General features: G+C 40.5%; 2 protein-coding genes across 2 annotated transcripts in view; one reads left to right on the top strand and one right to left on the bottom strand.

The window, feature by feature from the left end:
* Positions 1-170: 170 nt before the first annotated feature.
* Positions 171-2592, bottom strand: Gle1 (Gle1 RNA export mediator). The gene has a single exon (XM_074094144.1). It carries the CDS (start codon positions 2426-2428, stop codon positions 485-487), a length of 1944 nt encoding a protein of 647 aa, XP_073950245.1. The 5' UTR covers positions 2429-2592; the 3' UTR covers positions 171-484.
* A 334-nt stretch (positions 2593-2926) lies between these two features.
* Positions 2927-20546, top strand: part of PolE1 (DNA polymerase epsilon catalytic subunit 1) — a 38339-nt gene continuing 20719 nt past the window's right edge. Inside the window, exons 1-21 of the mRNA XM_074094145.1 lie at positions 2927-3113; positions 3195-3318; positions 3500-3718; positions 4677-4906; positions 5492-5812; positions 5901-6001; positions 6287-6428; positions 6872-7004; positions 7735-7848; positions 8622-8796; positions 9388-9655; positions 11185-11294; positions 11765-11883; positions 12531-12670; positions 13421-13603; positions 14487-14605; positions 15227-15345; positions 16085-16286; positions 16604-16925; positions 17824-18055; positions 19940-20098. Of these exons, the coding sequence (XP_073950246.1) occupies positions 3031-3113; positions 3195-3318; positions 3500-3718; positions 4677-4906; positions 5492-5812; positions 5901-6001; positions 6287-6428; positions 6872-7004; positions 7735-7848; positions 8622-8796; positions 9388-9655; positions 11185-11294; positions 11765-11883; positions 12531-12670; positions 13421-13603; positions 14487-14605; positions 15227-15345; positions 16085-16286; positions 16604-16925; positions 17824-18055; positions 19940-20098 (3615 nt within the window). The 5' untranslated portion in view covers positions 2927-3030. The remainder of the gene's footprint in view (positions 3114-3194; positions 3319-3499; positions 3719-4676; positions 4907-5491; positions 5813-5900; positions 6002-6286; positions 6429-6871; positions 7005-7734; positions 7849-8621; positions 8797-9387; positions 9656-11184; positions 11295-11764; positions 11884-12530; positions 12671-13420; positions 13604-14486; positions 14606-15226; positions 15346-16084; positions 16287-16603; positions 16926-17823; positions 18056-19939; positions 20099-20546) is intronic.

The following is a 20546-nucleotide window of genomic DNA, read 5'->3' on the forward strand; positions in this document are numbered from 1 at the left end:
GTGAAGACATCTCATAGGTTAAAATTCAATTCATCAAACCATTTAGGTTGCAGAGATGTTGAACAAATAGACGAACCTAAACAATAAGAATGCACATACAAAAACAAACACATCTTGCTGGCAGTAGTTGAATAAAAAGAAAACAAACTTATTTATCAAAAATTAAGTTTTATTAATAACATCTTAGCCATAAGTAAGAATGTCAAATGTTTATGCATCAAATTGCAAAGGCACAAAAAATTATTATAGAGCTATTGCCCTTCAAGTAATTTTATTGATCTTAATAACAGATTACTATACAATGTTCAAATCAGCCTTTTACTTAATTTTCAACAATTTCAATGCAGCAATACAATAATAATAGAAAAATTCATTCAAGTTTTACAACATATTAAAACCTAACTGCAATCTTAAAATGTCATTTAAGCTTACAAAATACTTGAATCTTGATAAAAAATTATATACAATCTTGTGTTAAATATGTCTACCAAGTATTTGGGGACAACACACCAGTAGGAGGCGGCAAGACTCCTGACTTGAGTACTTGCTGCAGGAAAACTTCGAGTCTAGTTTTAGGGCCTCCCTCGTCTATGTTTTCTAAAATAGCAATATACTCAGAGCTTATCAGCTTTATTACTTTAATAAACTGTATTCCATATAGTTTCTGGAATTCTGAACCACAAATATTGAAAAAATCATGAATAAGTGTGGCACTGATGTCAGGTTCTGGTTTTAAATTGATGAATGAAGCAAGCCACTGCCATCCATACCGGGGCCCGTGAGGATTGGGTGCATTCAGGAATTTGGGTGTTTTTGCAATCCAGATAGCACATCTTAGCTTAAATATGCCAGACATTCTCTTTAGGAACTTGTCTTGTTTTTCTACAACACCATCATCATTGTATGTGTAGCCTCTTGACAGATAAAATTCCTTATCTGTCTGCCCTTCCTTCTGAGGCAAAAACATGGGAACCAAGTAAGGACACAACCGGTGGAAGTATGCTTCCAAGAGTTTGCCAAATTCTGGGAACTGTGCCCACAGGGTTGCTGTAACAGCTGCTAGAGGGAATGCGGCTTCAGGATTACTTGACACAAGGAGGTCTCCCTGCCTCACTATTTTCTTGGCTAATAGAGCTGTGCAGTAGTAGATTCCTTGAGGATGTTGGGTAGCTGTCACATATGTGTCCAAGACTTGCACTCTCTCACCCCTCAGCAGCTTTGATAGTTTGTCATACTTGTCCCTCATGTGCATTCCACTAACTGATGATATTGCATTCACCGGGGTATTTACAGCTTTCTGGCAGTCAAATCTAAATTTCTTCAAAGCCACATTCTCAAGTAATTCCTTGTATTGATTTTCATATTGATCTAGAAAACTTTTAAGTTCTTGGTAGTAACTGTAGTTGTTTGCCGAATAAAATAATGGTTGGGACTTTTTGGCTTGCTCCATTAAATTTTTCTCAATCTGGGCAATCTCTGCAGCTTTTGCTTCCTGAGCTTTTTTCTCTTCTAACTGCTTCCTCTTTAAATTTTCAGCTTCTTCTTGCTTTTTAGCTATTTCTTGTTTTTTAATATCATCTATTTCTTCTACCATTTTTTTCCTTACATTATCTATGTTTGAAGATAGAATTTCTGCTTGTTTGACATCTTTGTCAGTGAGGGTCCCAGTCTTGCATAAGTCCATAATAGCGCTAATGTTTCCTATGACAGAGTTAATTGCTGGTATGTGTTTTTCACAGACTGCTTTCCCTTGAGGCTCTTTTTGCAATATATTAGTGATTTCATTATAGCAGATACATATTTTAGTGTGACTATCTGTAACAGCGGCGAACCTGGCTGTGGCATTGTTCTGCTCTTCAAGTATTCTGTTCATGTTTTCTATAGTCTGTTTGTTAATGAGCTGGCAGTTCTGTTCATCGAGTTTGGCCTTCTCCAGCACGGCGAGGTTGTCGTTATCATGAAGGTGTCGCAGCATTTGTATCTTACGCTCTTTGGCCTCGCGCGCACGGCGCTCGCACTCCTGGCTCTGCTTGGTCCAGTACTTGCGCATACTGTCCGCTCGCCGGGCTAACATGTTGTCAACTAAATTCTTAAACAGTTCCTCTGAAGTTTCCTGGAGATTCTTTTCATATTGCTTAATTATAAGTGCGTACCTAAGATCAGTACTGACTCTGTCTTCGATCAGGTCTTCTTCAGCAGCTTTTTTTATTTTAGGTGTAACCTCAATATTTTCATATTGCAGATCCTTTTTTTCTGGACTATTGGGTCCTATGGTAACGCTTTTAACGAAAGGACTTATTTCGGCAGCATTTGTGAGCGCCGAAATGCGTAATCTTTCGAAATCCTCTAGCTGATCTGAAATGCTCGCGTCGCGCATTTTAAATCCGCTTCTAAACCTGCAATATTTCTGATCGTAAATATCTGCCATTTTAGCAGGTTATTATAGTTGATTTTGATTCAAACGTTGATTCGTTCTTAGACTAATATCATATTTAATCACTATTTAATGTTTCTTAACCATTTTAAGCAGAAAAAGACAAAGTAGGTAGTATTCTGTTACGTTTGAGGCAAGTTCGAGGACAACAACTTGACATCGACACGACAAGCTAACTAAACGTCAAAGTTAGGCTGTTTCGGTTACAAATAAAATATTCGAGATTTGTAAATTTCAATTTTTCAATTTTTGCTTCCTCTGGCTTTAAAATCGATCTATGGGCCTGAGATGAAAATGTTCTCATTTTGTTTGTTTTGACATAAATTAAAAATAGACCGCATCCTAATTGCAAAAAAAACAGTAATTTTATTAAAATCAGATTTAGCGCAAATCAGTTTGGATTGGACCAACAATTCAATTCAATTCTTGAAAGTATAGCTCCATCGATACAATCGATGATTCCGCCGGATTGGACCTACAAAAATGTTTGGCGCGAAAATTGACATTGACGGATTTGACGTTTAGATAGCAAGCAAAACCTCACCAAACCTTTGTATTTTAGTTTTTAGTTTTAGTAATATCCCATTAATATCCAAATGGTCTATCAGAATACTGGTAAATATAGGTCAGATAAAAATGAGTCTAAACGAGATGCTGGACCATCGTCATCAGGCACACGGTCAGTACTTTTTTATTAGCAGTGTTATGTGTTACTTTACTTCTGTTTGTTTCTCAGTGTTCTATGTTTCTATTGGGACAGGGAGGAGTCTTCAGAGTCACGGATCCGCGTGGCCATGGATAGCGACAGGATCGATTCCAAATACGGCTTTGATAGGGTCCGCGACGCCAAAGAGAGAACAGGCTACCTGATTAACATGCACACAGTAAGAACCTTTTAATGTAATTTAAACGGGGTTTTATATGCTGATTATTTTTTTAACTCATGCACGAAGCAAAGAAAAAATCCTCTTACTAAACAAATCTTATCATTTGCAACTTAAATACCTGGCAATAACCATATTATTCTCAAAAATGTTTACACTTATTATTCGTATGCTATTTCAGGCTGAAGTGTTGGATGAGGATAAGCGGTTAGTGGCAGCTATGGACTATTACTTTATTGAGATGGACGGAGCACGGTTCAAGATCTCCCTGACCTTCCAGCCTTACTTCCTTATCCTGGCACGGAAGGAGTGCGAGCAGGAAGTCATTCAGTATTTGTCTAAAAAGTTTGCTGGCACAATTCACAAGATTGAAATTGTAGAAAAAGAAGATTTGGACTTGGTATGATGAAAACTCAAAATATTTTATTGAACTTAGACAATTATACATAAAATGGCATAACAAATGTAATTAACAGTTAAAAAGAAGACAAAAAAAATCTAAGATAGGTACCCACTTTAACTAAATATCAATGGTTGAAAGGAGATATTGACTAAGTGACTTTTTTTTAAGATATACATGTTCGGAATCAGTAAATTTTTCTCTGTTGTTTGAGCTATGTCTCAAAATTTCCACAAAAATGTTGCTTAGTCAATTTCTCCTTTCAACTGTTGATATACATGTTACTATAAAAATAAAAATTATAAAAAGAAAACCTTGCCTAAAAGATATGCCTGTGGCAGGGTTCCCATGATGCTTGCCTCATTACCCCTTTGGACTTAGACTAAATATTTAGTAGCAGATGTGGTGATAAGTCCAAATATCTGAAGTTTAGACGATTTTGCTCTCTGTTGAAGTGAGCAAAAGTAATAGGAGAAGTCAATTATTTGGAGCACTTAAAATATTTAGTTTGCCCATACTTGAGTTTATTTTTAAGAACATGTAGGATTATTGGCAAATTACTTGTTGATTGTGCATTGTCAGTAGTAAGAGTTGACACAGCATGCACTACAGTAGGCCAGCTACAAACCTACTGAATCTGTTCTTTTTTTGTAAACAACTCATTGTTACATATATGCTGACTTTGACTTTGAGTGTTCCAGTAGCTGGCTTGCTAACCAGGCATTCTTCGGTAGGTGGGTAGCTATGTGATGAATGAGTTGTACATTTTTTACTGCACCCTAGCCTTCTGATTTAAATTCTTTTGTTTTAATCTATAGGAGTCTCTGTAGGAGTGCACAGAATCTGTAGTTCTGTGGGATGCCTTAACAATGAGTGCTCATTTAGTCATTAGATGCATTCAACTCAGCTCTAACTATGAAATAAAATAAATAGTCTTACTTATATCTATTTTTCTTAGCTGAACCACCTCTCAGGTCTCAAGCAACGGTACATAAAGCTCTCATTCATGTCGCAAAACGAATTGATGAAAGTGCGTCGTGAGATCCTTACAGCTGTTAATAAGAATAAAGAGAGGGAGAAGAAAGATTCCATCTATGCTGAGATGCTCACAAATGCACTAACAAGTGCGGCCGCTATTGAGCACGCGAAGAAAACCACTGACCATATGGAGAATATATTAGACATTAGGTAATGTTTGTTTCAATTCAAATTTTTTTTTTTTTAGGTTTAATTGAAATTCTGGGATTTCACAATTTCCCAAGCAACTTGGTTGTCATATTATTCTAATGCATAATTAGAGCTTTCTAGCACTTGCAGTCTGGAAGCTAAGCCACAGACAGCTGCTTATGATAAAACTATAAGGGTTCTTTGCAGGACTTTGCAGGAGCATTTTAATCAATCATTATCAGCCAGAAGACGTCCACAGCTGAACAAATGCCTCCTCCTTAGAACACACACACACACACACACAAACATCACGCCTGTATTCCCATATGGGGTAGGCAGAGCACACGGAACTTTTTTAAATTTAAGTTTGACAAAAACGGTTCAATAGTGATAGGTTGCTAGCCTGTTGTCTATGGTATACCTTACCTATATCCTCAGTCGCCTCTTACGACATCCACGGAAGAAATGGAAAGGTGTAATTCTAACCCGACACCACACGGGTCCTCCTTAGAACGCCAGTAATAATTCGATCAAAACCTTTTTTGAGCATTTTTACCAACAAGGCAAAAAAGCAGTAAAAAATTGAGACCTCATTTTCTGTTCCAGGGAACACGATGTGCCTTTCCACGTCCGAGTGTCTATCGACATGAAGATTTTCTGCGGCACTTGGTACACCGTCAAGAGCCGCGGCACGGAGCCCCCTCTCTTCACCAAGCGCGACGACATCCTCGAACGACCCGACCCTATTGTCCTAGCCTTCGACATAGAGACCACTAAACTGCCACTAAAGTTCCCCGATTCACAGACTGACCAGATTATGATGATTTCTTACATGATTGATGGACAAGGCTACTTGATTACTAATAGAGAAATTATATCTGTTGATGTCGAGGATTTTGAATACACTCCTAAGCCTGAGTTTGAAGGGTAAGTAAGTGCTTATGAAGTACCTAAGCCTTGCATGTGTGTGTGCTCCATTAGAATTGGTAGTTAACATGGGCTTTATGTTTTTCAGGCAATTCATAATTTTTAACGAAGCCAATGAAATGGCATTAATACAGAAGTTTTTTGATCACATTTTGGATGTCAAACCTCACATATTTGTCACATATAACGGTAAGTATAAGCTACTATCGAATACCTGCTCCATGCAATGTTTCATCATGCTATGTATATTTTAGATCACATTGTCTCCATATTTGTCCATATGTGTCCATATTTTAACACTTATAGTAACATCCCTTGTAGCTTAACAACTCGATTTTTAATCACTCCAATGGTCTAATAGACTCGAATTTAGATTTGTGCAATACAAAAATCTCGTAGTGTCGGAAAACCTTTTGAAATGCATTTTGGCTTCAGTCAACATCATTGCACATTGTTATTTACTGCTTTTTATAGGCGATTTCTTCGATTGGCCGTTCGTGGAGGCGCGGGCTGCTATCCTCGGCCTGGACATGAAGCAAGAGATCGGGTTTAGTAAGATGGCCGCAAGAGACGGCACGTACGCTTGCCGCCCCGCCATGCACATGGACTGTTTATGGTACACTAGTGAACATGTCTGAGACTTATCATACTGTAAAAAATCAAAATTTGTTTATATTCCCCATGTTTTCCCCATTTGCTCTGATAGATTACACGAAATTTTTGGCGGAACCTTGGTATCTCAAAAAAACTGGACTAATTTAGATCTTCCTTCTTTGAAGACTATTAAAATGTTCTTATCTATACTAATGTAATAAAGAGGTACAATTTGTTTGTTGGCATGTAAGGAAGGTTACTCTGGATTTCTAGAACTACCAAGCGGATTTTGAAAACCCTTTTGTTAATAGAATGCATTCCAGATTACCATAAACTTATTTTTATCACGAGAAAGTGCAGGACGCAGGTGAAGCAGGCAACTGCTTTTTCTATAACTGCTAATAGCATTTTTAATGTCCTCTGAACAAGACAAAGTTGGTCCTCCGAGCCGGATTTCTTTTTCAGTTGGGTCAAGAGAGATTCCTACTTGCCCGTCGGGTCCCAAGGCTTGAAAGCCGTGGCCAAGGCGAAGCTGCGGTATGACCCTGTGGAGTTAGACCCTGAAGAAATGTGCAGGATGGCAGCTGAACAACCACAGGTTTTTTAAGTTTTCTACTAAATTTTAAAACCGCGTTAATCGGACGTGAATTATTCAAGGGGACCTCCCTCACGCAAAGATATTAACAGACCCGTACCTGATTCGTCAAAAATGAAACCCTTATTTGGATCACTTTGTCATCTGTCCCTCTCTCTTATCAAGACCGATCTTTGGAACGCGTGGGGTATCAAGCTGACATAAATATCAAATGCTCAGGTCTGCTATCCTTTCACCTTGTGGAGCAGTGAAACAATCAAACTTCTAAGTCAACCCAATCAAAAGATAGTCATTAAAACCGGATAAGTGCGAGTAGGAGTCGCGCACGAAGGATTCCGTACCATTATCCATACTAAATTAGACATTAGCAAAAAACGGCAAAAAAAATCACGTGTGTTGTATAGGAGTCCACTTAAATATTTATTTTATTCTGTTTTTAGTATTTTTTGTTATAGCGGCAACAGAAATACATCTTAAGTGAAAATTTCAACGTCTAGCTATCACGGTTCACGAGATATAGCTTGGTGGCAGACAGACAGACGGACAGTGAAGTCTTAGTAATGGGGTCCTGTTTTTACCCTTTGGGTATGGAACCTTAAAAAAGGTGTTTCGATACAAATTGCCGTAATCGAAAAACCAATAGGACTCCTTCAGTCACAAAATTTCTTAAGTTATATAAGGTTAGTTTTTTTTAAAAAGAGCATTTTTTTTACTTGTTTGTTTTTGTCCACAGGTCCTATCCAACTATTCGGTGTCCGACGCCGTAGCCACGTATTACTTGTACATGAAATACGTGCATCCTTTCATATTTGCCCTGTGTACTATTATCCCTTTGGAGCCAGATGAGGTAAGTCTAGCTCTAGATTTCCCAACTTGGTATCAGCGTTCAAAAAATCACTACATTTTCATTTTTCAACCGTTTTTTCTTCTTCGCTAATCATCGGCCATATATCTATTATTATTTTCATATTAGTTATTATGTACCCGCGGCTTCGCACGCGTAAATCATTAGATACAGCAGTTGAACTGAAATTCCGGAATTCGTCGACCGTTAAACATACCCATACACATACAAACTATCGCATTTTTTTTAATGGCCTTCACTCTTGCCGTTTTACGTATTTTGCCAATATCGACGTAGAGACATTACACACATGAGGAGACTGTTCGGTTTATGAATTTTTTTATTTTTGGGGGAGGAACAGACGGAAACCTAAAACAAATAACATAATGTTATGGATTATGGACAGCACACAGACAACAAAGACGATTACAATTATTTTAACTTTCGCATTTATAATATTAGTAGGATTAGTATACGAGTATAAAAAAAAAATTCAGTAACAAAAATTACATAAAAACAGTAACCGTGCTGGTGCCTCTTTTTAAGTAAACATGTTACTTGTATTAAGAGAACACCGCTCCTTTACTAGGTATCATTACAGAGAGGAATTAATTTACTTAGGCATCATATTGTGTGTGTGTGTGTGTGCGTGCGTGCGTGCGTGCGTGCGTGCGTGCGTGCGTGTGTGTGTGTGCGCGCGTGTGTGAGTGAGTGAGTGTGTGTGCGTGAGTATATATGGCAAATTCGGGAGTTGTCATATACGGTATTTGTCGCAGGTGCTCCGCAAGGGTTCAGGCACGCTGTGCGAGTCTCTGCTGATGGTGGAAGCGTTCCACGCCAACATAGTGTTCCCCAACAAGCAGGTCGAACAACTGAACAAGCTGACCTCCGACGGGCACGTGCTCGACGCAGAGACCTATGTCGGCGGGCACGTGGAGGCACTCGAATCAGGTCACCATTTTTTTTTACTCTTCAGACGGACACATATCGCGATAACGCGAATATTCGTTTATCGCGATGTATGTAGCCGAATATTCGCGAATATTTCGGCACTTCGGGCGAAGCCGTAGGGCGCTTGTGCACTACAAGACTGGACCGGAAATAACGTCCCGGAAGTATGTTTTCATATCGAACCGTAAAAACGGACAGTAAAATTCCTTGTAGTGCACAAGCGTCCGTAGACACACCGCTCCACTGTCGGTAAACGCGCGCACATCAAAGCGTTTCAAACTGCTACATTGCAGTGTGACCATTCACATTCGCCGTAGACCGAAGACGAAGTATTATCGCAATAGTTGTATCGCGATGTGTATGGCCCTAGCATTGTTCCTCAACTCACGTAGCGGGAGTAAAAAGGAACCTGTGTTATTTAGGCAAAAAGGGAACATCCAATGGCATCTGTATTAGTAAATAAAAACCCAACTATCATCACCACCACACTACGCTGACGCGTTTCGAACTCAATCAAAGTTCATCATCAGAGCAACAACCGTTCACCAAGCTTTTAGATCTTACAATAAACAAGAACTAATTACTCTCCAGGTGTCTTCCGCGCCGATATAAAATGCAAGTTTCGAATCGAGCCTACAGCGGTGGACAAACTAATGGAAACCATAGAGAAGACCATGAGACACGCCATAGAGGTGGAAGAGGGGATACCTCTGAACCTGGTCACTAATTTCGACGAGGTTTGTGCGGAGATCAAGGGGAAATTGCAGCACATGCGGGACCATCCGAGGAGGGATGAAAACCCCTTGATATACCATTTGGATGTGGGTGCTATGTACCCTAATATTATCTTGACTAATAGGTAAGACATCTTCATATCAGCCATAGGACGTCCATTATTAGACATAGGCCTCCCCCGTAGACCTTCAGTGGCTTCGGTTGGAAGTGGCCTGCATCCACCGTGAACCCACGGCTTTAACCAGGTCGTCCGTCCATCTCGTTGGTGGACGCCCTACGTTGCGCTTGCCAAAATACATATGAGTAAGACATACATATTTGTACCGAAATACATTGAAAAATTCTGTCTGTCTCGTCAACGGTCAGCTCAAGCTCATATAGAGCTGGAATTTAGAATAGAGATTCCTCATAATTATGAAGTTTAGTTCACGCATAAAGGACTTGACGGGCTTAGTGAACATTTGTATATAATTTACTGAATCTCTCAATGATTATAAACAATTTCTTTGTTCGCCCGCGACCTTATGTTAGTTATGTCTATGCAACAAATGTGTGTTCATGCAGCTCTTCCACTTCCACACTAATAACACATAAATCACACAAACCCTACTTTCACCACTACCATACTACGCTGACCCATTTCAAACTAAATCACAGTTCATCCTCAGAGCATCACAACTATTCACTATGCTCAGCATGTTCATGTTCAACCATGGTGAACGGTTGTGTTGCTCTGACGATGAATTCAGGTTGAGTTCAAAACACGTGCAGCCCGTTGAACATTGAATTGTTACGCCGCCAAGCCATTGACACTTAAGCGGCGATTACACTGAGTCGTTCACCTAACGCGGTCGCCGAACTTGCTTCAGACTACTTAGGCGTCTTATACTACCGTGTTCTTTACACTTTTGCGGTCGCCGCATGCAGCATGCGGCGAACGACTTAGTGTAATTGCCGCTTTATATTACTTAAATGTTTTGCTCTATTTGCCAATCCCTAATAGGGATGGGTTAAAAGTGGCCCACTTTTAACCCATCCCTCATGTGGCAAGTGGCAGTGGTAGTAGTGGGCTTGCTAAATCGCGTACCAGGGCTTAAAAGTACGTCCACTTTCTCATACCAGGAGCAGAAACCAGGTATCAAAATACTTTCAAAGTATTTTCTGTCCAACGCAATGAGTCGAATACTTGCTTCCTTGCAAGTTCTAATTAAACCTTGTTGTTATACAGATAAGATTCAAAATATTCTAATCAAGTATTTTATTTTACGTATAAGCACAATCCGAACCTTATGTGTATGAATATAAGATATAATTACATTCGATTCGTTCGACGTTCGAGTTCGACGTAGTAGTACTTACTTTGAAGGGACAGTATACTTCAATGGGAAAATACTTTCAAGTCTTGCAAGTATATCGGGTCGGTACCTGGTTGGTATACTTGCAAGGAAATACTTGGTATCAAAACCTGGTAACGTAAATACGCACTATCTCTAATCCCTAATTAATTGCTCTTTACCACTCAAAGGTTAACTGACAGAAATTCCTTCAGGGATCAGTCCGCCTTTTTTTGTATAACCTTTTTGTATTTACTTTTGTACGATAAAGAGTATAAACAAATAAACTTTCTGAGTTCATTGCCTTTATTCCCACCAGGTTGCAACCTTCAGCGATGGTGAATACACAGGTGTGTGCGGTGTGCGACTACAACCGGCCAAACGCCGCGTGCCAGCGGAACATGGAGTGGATGTGGCGCGGCGACTTCCGTAAGTTATAAGACACGGTAAAACAGGTGGCCAACTCATTGATGCCAGATGCCAACGACGGACGACGCCCAACCCCCGCTCGTTAACGCAAAAAGGCGCACGAGCCCTCCCCAGCCCCCAAGCACAAATGACGCCCCCCACAGAAAACCCAGCGGAACCGGAAACGACAGCCACCCCCGACCCAGGGAGTAAGGAGCTAACCATCGACCTGACCATTGCACAAAGCTCATTTTACCCGTGACTTAACCATCAAGTCTCACCTGCGGCTCTGGTGAATATAAACGGCTCGAGTTAAATCGCGCGGTTTATGCACTTGTTGGACTGTCAAGGTCATAAATAAATTTACCTTAGACGTTAACATATCTATACTATACACATGCGACGCTATGGCTGTATACTTATAGATATTTATGCTTTCGACTGAACATACTAATATAATCGCGATTATAAACAGCTATCTATTGCTCTAGTGCCGGCGACGCGGAGCGAATACCAACGCATCCAGCAGCAGCTGGAGACTGAGAAATTCCCCCCACTGCACCCCGGCGGGCCCACCAGGGCTTTCCATACTCTGCCTAAGGAAGATCAGGTTACAATTCGACCCCGACCCTATCCTACCCTTCTTAAAATTTATCTTATCAGAAAATAATGGACAAGGTATTTTTTTCTGTTCTCAATTAAAGAAAAAAAATATGAAGACTAGTTATTTAAAGTGCCGCGTGCGTGCTCCCACTCCCAAACTTTGACACGCTTCATTCTTCTTACAAGCTTTTATTTATGTTTTCACCTATCCCGTTTGTCTGTCTGTCTGTAATCAAATCTTGCAAGTTAAATTTGACCAACTTCCAATAGTGGGATCGACTTGAAATTTGGTATACTTATGTAAATTGCGTGCAATACAATAATCTGGTAGTGACATCCTGGTAGTCCGGCCAGGATCGTCTCCACAGGACGGAACTCTTCAACGGTTAATGGCATCGACTTGAAATTTGGTATGCAAATGTAGTGCAGCCAACAAAAAGTACAGGCAGCAAAAAAAAGCTTGTATTAAAAATGAAATTTTTACCAAAAAATTTAACTGTTTGATTGACAAAATATATAATATGTGTTCGCTATTTTATAATAATTTAACTGACGGATTAATTCGAAAAAATATTATTTTACCCAGGAACGAATATTTTTTTTTTTAGGTAGTTTACCCATGATATTTATTTATACCACAACCTTCTGTACTAGGCGGCGTACGAAAAGAAGCGTCTAGCGGATTACTGCAAAGTGGCTTACAAGAAGACTAAAGTGACGCGCACTGAGGTGCGGACCACAACCATCTGCCAGAAAGAGAACTCCTTCTACGTCGATACTGTGCGAGCCTTCAGGTATTGAAAACTATTATTTTTTAAGAAAGTGAAGCCTACTGGTTTGATTGAACTATGGCCTATGTATGTGACACCCGTTTTTGAATGCATTTTTTTTGCGCACGCTCCTATGAAGACGAAAAGGTAAAATTAATCCCATTTAGTTAGTAGTTAGTAATTGTTGTGTGGTGGCCTAGTGGGTTGACCTATCGCCTCTCAAGCAGAGGGTCATGGGTTCAAACCCCGGCTCGCACCTCTGAGTTTTTCGAAATTCATGTGCGAAATTACATTTCAAATTTACCACGAGCTTTGCGTTGAAGGAAAACATCGCGAGGAAATCTGCACAAACCTGCAAAGCAATTCAGTGGTGCGTGTGAAGTTCCCAATCCGCACTGGGCCCGCGTGGGAACTTATGGCCCAAGCCCTCTTGTTCTGAGAGGAGGCCTGAGCCCAGCAGTGGGACATATATAGGCTGGGATGGAGTTAGTAATTGTAAGAATACAAAGTATTACGTACGATTTTGTATGTAGCCCGTCTTTTAGTTATAGTTATCGCTCTGCATGAAATCAGCTTTTTGCTGCACTAGCAACACATGCTGAGTGGAGAGTGGCCTTTGTCGGTGACAAAATTGGTGTCACTGTCATTACGTTGTAAATTGTATTATTTGTATATTATTGTTTTCTTGTGCTTGGTGGTGGTACTGTTGGGACCGTAAATAACTTATTTTGCTTTCTTTCCTCTTATCCTATCTCTACACCTCTTAATCCTCAGAGATCGTCGCTACGAATACAAAGGGCTAAACAAGCAGGCCAAAGCCAAAGTGGCGGAGGCGGTGGCGAGCGGCGACGCGGCCGAGATCAAATCCGCCAAGAGCAGAGAAGTGCTGTACGACTCGCTGCAACTGGCGCATAAGTGCATCCTCAACTCGTTCTACGGATACGTCATGAGACGAGGGTGAGTTGAAGAGGTTTTTTTTTTTTAATTCGACTGGATGGAAAACGAGCAAGTGAGTCTCCTGATTGTAAGAGATCACCACCGCCCATTAACATCTGCAACACATATAGGCTATTGTGTATCCCGATATTCCTACGAGATCGGGATGAAATCTTGGAATTTCTACCGTTAGGTTTAGAGCCATGAAATTTAGCGCGGGTGTTATATACCTATACACAACGTTAATGAAATCCACAATGTAATTTATGAGAATTCCCATGATGAATTAAGTAAAATCCCAAATTATGATTGGTTTTCTGGAGTCTTTTTGTATGTTTTATTTCAACTCCAAATTTGTTACTTTAACGGATATTCCGTGAACCCATATCGAAAATACAAACTGAGACATGGATGCACGGAAAACCAGAAAAAGACCAGCGCTAGGAATCGAACCCAGGTCCTCAGCAATCAAAAGCAAAATTACCAAATTAAATTCAATTATTATTTGATTGCTTGTAGCGACATCTCTTGTCTGGGTGAGCGGTTAGTTCCGAAAGAATGTTACGTCTCTCGATGAGAGCGGAACATAGATGTCGCTAGTGCTGCTGCTTAAGTAGCGTAGTAGATAAAAAGCAACCTGAGATATGTATGCATAGGAAAAAATCGTGTCTAGATTCCTGTCCAGCGGTGGTGTAGAGGTTATAGCATGCAGCACGGATTGCTGAGGACCTGGGTTCGATTCCCAGCGCTGTTCTCTTTTTCTGGTTTTTCTGTGATGTCTCAGATTGTATTTTCGATAAAATCCCAAAATTTCTCAACTTTTGATGCTATTGGTTTACGCGTGCGAAGCCGTGAGTAAACACTAGTATTGATGTACCAAATCGTATTTACTTTGCGATTCTAGTGCTCGCTGGCACAGCATGGAAATGGCTGGTATTGTGTGCTACACGGGAGCAAACATCATCATGAAGGCGAGAGAAATCATCGAGCAAGTTGGACGACCTTTGGAGTTGGACACTGACGGTATATATTACTAATATACACTAATAAACTACATCTTCCATTTCTTGTAACATACCGCATATAAGTTAATACCGCATTCAGATATTGTGTTAGCAGACATTTTCCATACATCAAATTAAAATTAGGATGAATTAATCATCCTTTGTAGTCAATTAAATAGTAGGGAGACGCTAAACGCGCTGAGTTGGAAGCTATACCACTTGCAGCTATCTAGCGTAATTATATCGGAGGGTTGCTGATGTGTGGAGAGTGTGGTACATTCGGTACAAAAATCGACTACGACAGCCCCCTGAAGGCACGTGGTTAACACTTTCCCGGCCCTGATAATACCGAGATGGAAATACCGACCCTGTTTTTTGTGTACACGCTCATAGAAACTGCCATAAGCTTCTATGGGTCGGTATTATCCGGGCCGGGAAAGAGTGTCACCCAAGGCACATCAGCGGCGCTCTCGGCGTCAGGAAATAGTCGCTGTAGCCGAATAGGGCCCTATTCCTAACACCGAGAGCGCCGGTGATGTGCCTTGGGTGACACTCTTATAGGGCTAGGTGCTAGGATGAAATGATAGTCAATTAACATCTGTGAGTGTGACAGTATAATTTGTACTATTTAATCTGTCAGGAATCTGGTGTATTCTGCCGGCGTCCTTTCCCGAAAACGTGACGGTCCTCACCACGCACCAGAAGAAGAAGAAAATCAATGTTTCCTACCCCAATGCGGTGCTAAATGCCATGGTTAAGGTATGTGCTACTTATTGCTGCAAAATGCCATTTGTAATTCCCCAAAAGATTTAAATTTCTTTTTGGCGTCAACCAACGACAAATGAGTATCATGTCATGTGACAGTAAATTTTTCTTGCTGTCCAGGTGAAGAGTTAATATTGTGCACTCACTGGAAATGGTGATAAAGAAAGCCTCATATCTAATATTCAATGCCTAATCCAAGTATCATAATCTGAGACATTTCTTATTTAATGGCTCTGTAATTATAACCTTTCATTTAACTGCTCGGAGATTAAACGAGTTAAGCCCGGTTTAGACCTGCAAGACAGCTCGTGCAAGTATTATTACATTGCGAGGCCGTAAACCCAAGGAATTTGTAGTGGTCAATCGAGCGCCGCAATGTAATGCAACTTACACGATTTTTCTTGCAGGTAACTGGGCTTGCAAGTTGAAGTGGCAATGGGCGGGCCATATCGCTCGAAGAACAGATAACCGTTGGGGGAGAAAAGTTCTCGAGTGGCGACCACGAACCGGAAGACGAGGCGTTGGCAGGCCTCCTACTGAGAGTTGCGGGAAACCGGTGGATGCAAGTGGCGAGTTGTCGTTCATTGTGGCGGTCTAAGGGGGAGGCCTTTGTTCAGCAGTGGACGTCTTCCGGCTGATGATGATGATGATGATGAACTGGGCTTTAGGAACGGTCCTTCGAAGCCTTCGAAGTACAATACTCACCCGTTCGTACTTTTATTGTTTTCTCCAGGATCATTTCACTAACGACCAGTATTTCGAGCTAAAAGACCCAGCGACCAAAACATACGAGCAAAGGGCGGAGAACTCAATTTTCTTCGAAGTCGACGGCCCTTACCTGGCGATGGTGTTACCAGCTTCGAAGGAAGAAGGCAAGAAGCTGAAGAAACGATACGCTGTGTTTAACTTTGACGGATCTCTGGCTGAACTAAAAGGTTGATAATAATTTAATTTTTATTTAACGTAATGATTGTTTTTACGCAACTACGTAGAGCAAAAGGAGCGTTATGATATGTACTTACTCATTAGCGTCAAAATACATGTGTATTATTGTGTGTCATTCCTATCTTAGATTAAAGATTGTTTTTTTTTTTAATTGTACACCGTGCAATCGGCTCTTAAGGCGTTAGAACTTGCTACATATTTTGAAGGTTATTTGGGTTAAAAGTAACTTATCTAAGTTCTATAGAAAAGTAGATTTAAAAATAAGATTTACTAGAGATACATTATTGGTATCGGTTTGCACTTTCAGGATTCGAGGTAAAACGGCGCGGCGAACTCCAACTAATCAAGATATTCCAATCATCAGTGTTCGAAGCGTTCCTCAAAGGGAACGACCTCAAGTCCTGCTATGGTTCCGTGGCCAAGGTCGCCGACTATTGGCTGGACGTACTTTACAGCAAGGGCTCGAACATGCCCGATTCGGAGCTGTTTGAGCTTATCTCGGAGAATAGATCGATGTCGAAAAAATTAGAAGACTATGGTGGACAGAAATCGACGTCGATATCCACGGCGAAACGGCTGGCTGAGTTCCTGGGCGATCAAATGGTGAAGGATGCTGGGTTGGCTTGCAGGTTAGTTTGGGTGATGTTTTATGTACTGTTCTGGAGTAATAGCCCCGCTATGGGTGCCAGTGCTACGTTTTCGGTTTGGATAATTAATTAAACAAGATTAATTTAATTTAATAAAACATTTATTAATCCAACCGCGTCGCTAGCACACGAGTTAGTCGTAGGGTGAGGGTAGAAACTAAGCCGGTCTGGTTCAAGCCCTCGGTATGATGGGTTCGTTTGCTACAACGTGAAGCATCAAGTCTTGTGTCATAAATAAATAAATATCATGGGGCACTTGACACCAATTGACCTAGACCCAAACTAAGCAAAGCTTGTACTATGGATACTAGGCAACGGATAAACATACTTATAGAGATAAATACATACTTAAATTAATTTAAACATCCATGATCCGAGAACAAACATTCGTATTATTCATACAAATATCTGCTCCGGCCGGGAATCGAACCCGGAACCTCAAGCTTCGTAGTCAGGTTCTCTAACCCATCCAACAACCACATTTATCCCATCCGGTCGTCAAATTTACTTATAAGTCGCTAGAACCAGTATAGCGTGCCGAAATTGCGATAACAACTTAGACAACCGCAGAGCATCGGGTTGTTGCATGACATGTTTCATTTGACAGGTTTCATAAAAGTATCATTTTTGGTTGGTCTAAGACATTTTTAAGTTTTTGCGGTAAATTAATACGGAACAGTGTTGCAACTCACTTCTGCTAGAGGATGTTCAAGTGGGAAAAAGTAGCGATTGGGCCAATTTATTCTGGGCAATAATGGCTATTTTTCAACTTAAGAACAAGTTAGCTACTGAACGTCGACCAACGGCTAAATGAAAACTATTAATGTCTTTTTCAACGATTTCTTCTATAAGTAGTAGCAACGACGATGCACTCTTCCAGGTTCATAATATCCCGCAAGCCGGAAGGCGCGCCGGTGACCGAGCGAGCGATTCCTCTCGCCATCTTCCAGTCCCCGGGCGGCGTCAAGCGGCACCACCTGCGACGCTGGCTCAAGGATTCCAGCATCAGCGAAGACGTCGATATCCGGGACGTGTTGGACTGGGGGTACTACATAGAGCGGCTCAGTGGGGCCATACAGAAGATCATTACTATACCAGCCGCGCTGCAAGGGGTGAGTTAGACAATGTTGTTACACCCTGGTGATAGAGCGAACGATTCCTCTCGAGATGTTCCCCCGGGTTGCGTCAAGTTACGGTGTGCTAAAAAAAACCGGCCAAGAGCGTGTCATACACGCCTAAAATAGGGTTCCGTAGCAATTACGAAAAAATTAAGTAATATTTTTCGAAGGAAGGAAGGAATCTTCCAAGTTTAGGTATATTTTATACCTTAGGCTGCTATTTACTCAAGTACTAATAATTCTCAAGCAAACTTAGCCGTTATAGATTTCCTTGAAAGTTTAATATACTTACACCATCCTGAATTTTTTTCAAATTTTCCACCCACCGGTTTAGATTTTAGAGGGGGGGGGGGACGCTCGATTTTCATGAAAATTTGCACTTTAAAGTTGAATATTTCGCAAACATATCACTGAATCGAAAAATCGTCTTAGCAAACCCCTAATGGTTTTAAAAGACCTGGCAGACAAAAGACAACGATACCCCACGCTAGAGGGTTGGATGAGAAAAAAAAATGTACCCCCACTTTACGTCTATGGGAGGTACCCTAAAAAAATTTTTTTTACGATTTATTATTGCACCATTTTGTCGGCATAGTTTACATATATATCCGTGTAAAATTACAGCTTTCTAGCATTGATAGTCCCTGAGCAAAGCCGCGGACAGACGGACAGACAGACAGACAGACATGGCGAAACTATAAGGGTTCCGTTTTTGCCATTTCGGCTCCGGAACCCTAAAAACTGTCAAAATTACGTCACACCCATTTTGATAAGAGCTGTCACAATTATTACAGGTCGATTCACTACAGCTGGCACGAATGGATTGAACAAAAGTAATATCACTTGAACTTTGCAAGAAAATGACTGATGCATGTTATTTTAAGGAGGAGGTTCTACTTTCCATTGTTTGTAAAAAAAACACAAAGGTAACACACAGATACTTTCATTTACTCATTCAATCCACGCTACCTCAGGCACAGGTCAATTCACAGTGACTGGCACGAGCTCTTGTGAATTGACCTGTACTTAAGGTAGCATTCCTACCGACCCACTGCTTAGTAAGTTAATATGAAACACTGACATCAAGCAAGAAAGCGACTAAGTCCATAGTAAGTGGGTCGCGGTTGATGGTCGTGGTCGCCAATGATCTTTAAGTGTGATATATGAATGCCCCATTCAAGCCGCTGTGCTGCCAAATCCTCTCGTCGCGATGGCTCGATGCGACACCTTTTCATGAATGCGTCCTAAGTTACAAATATGGTGTCGCGGAGTAATCCTAGGTTCACAGTAAAATTTATAGCGACAAAGTATTTAGTCTAGAATAGTCTAGATTTCAGATATATCAGTAAACAAAGCATCTTACTTTCAACTAGGAATGTATACATTTAAAGTACTCACATTCCTTTCAGCAACGGAACCCTCAGGTTCCTTCGGAGGACCTCCCAACTCCCCTTATAGTCCATCCCAAGCCACCAAGAGCCTGGCACTTCAAGCTCAATTTTACATTCAATTCATGTTTAAATATTCTGTGCCATTTCGGTTGCTTTCAACTTTACTTATATGCTTTGTCTTCTGATTGCCCATTCATATTTTCAATAAGACAAATTACTCACTGAACTGCAGGTGTTGAAATTCAGCCGGACTTTCCAGGCACTTCAAAAACTCACCCTCCTGGTCAAGCTTTATTTTTTCTTCTGTTCATTTTATTCTCTCCTGCAATCGTACCAACATTAGCATCCCTCAGTAGGGTTACTAGCACACAAATTTATTAAGATGTGTCTCTACTTACAGTTTTGATGTTCTCGCGACAGTTCGCGACATATGGCGGCCACTAGTTCCCTAATGTACGCCAGCTTAACTAATTGTCATCTTTTCTAGTTGGACAACCCTGTGCCTCGCGTGCAGTATCCCGACTGGTTACACAAGAAAATGCTCGCCAAGACGGACAAGTTCAAGACTCGCAAGATCACAGACATGTTCAGTGCGCAGCCTAAGGAGAAACAGGACGATGATGGCGGCAATGACCGGGAAAACGGGGTAAATGTAACATACTTATAACTCTATATACAGTTCGCCTTTGTATATATTTTTGTCTTGTTACCTAACTGTTATTTTCATAATAATATATTTTATGTACAATAAAGAGTTAAACAATACAATAACAGCGGCTAAATGTACCCTAGCCGTTGTTATTTTCAAGGTGTTGAATATTTCTGAATACTGTTAGGTTACTCTAACTGTCTAGATTAGGTTACTTTGAACTATGGACAGTCCCGTGTTATGTATTTTTTAAATATGCAACTTCGTCAAATCATATCCATATAATTTTTAATAGGTAGGACCAAATATGTGATTTAATACTTAATACCAGATACCCGAAAAAATAATTTACTCTAAAACTAAAAGGAATATTTAATAAGCTACTTATGGGAATAGCTGAATTGTTCCGGAATAAGATTTAAATAATTTCAATGGCTTAAGAAAC

This window comes from Choristoneura fumiferana, chromosome 11, assembly GCF_025370935.1.
Source record: "Choristoneura fumiferana chromosome 11, NRCan_CFum_1, whole genome shotgun sequence".
NCBI lineage: Eukaryota > Metazoa > Arthropoda > Insecta > Lepidoptera > Tortricidae > Choristoneura > Choristoneura fumiferana.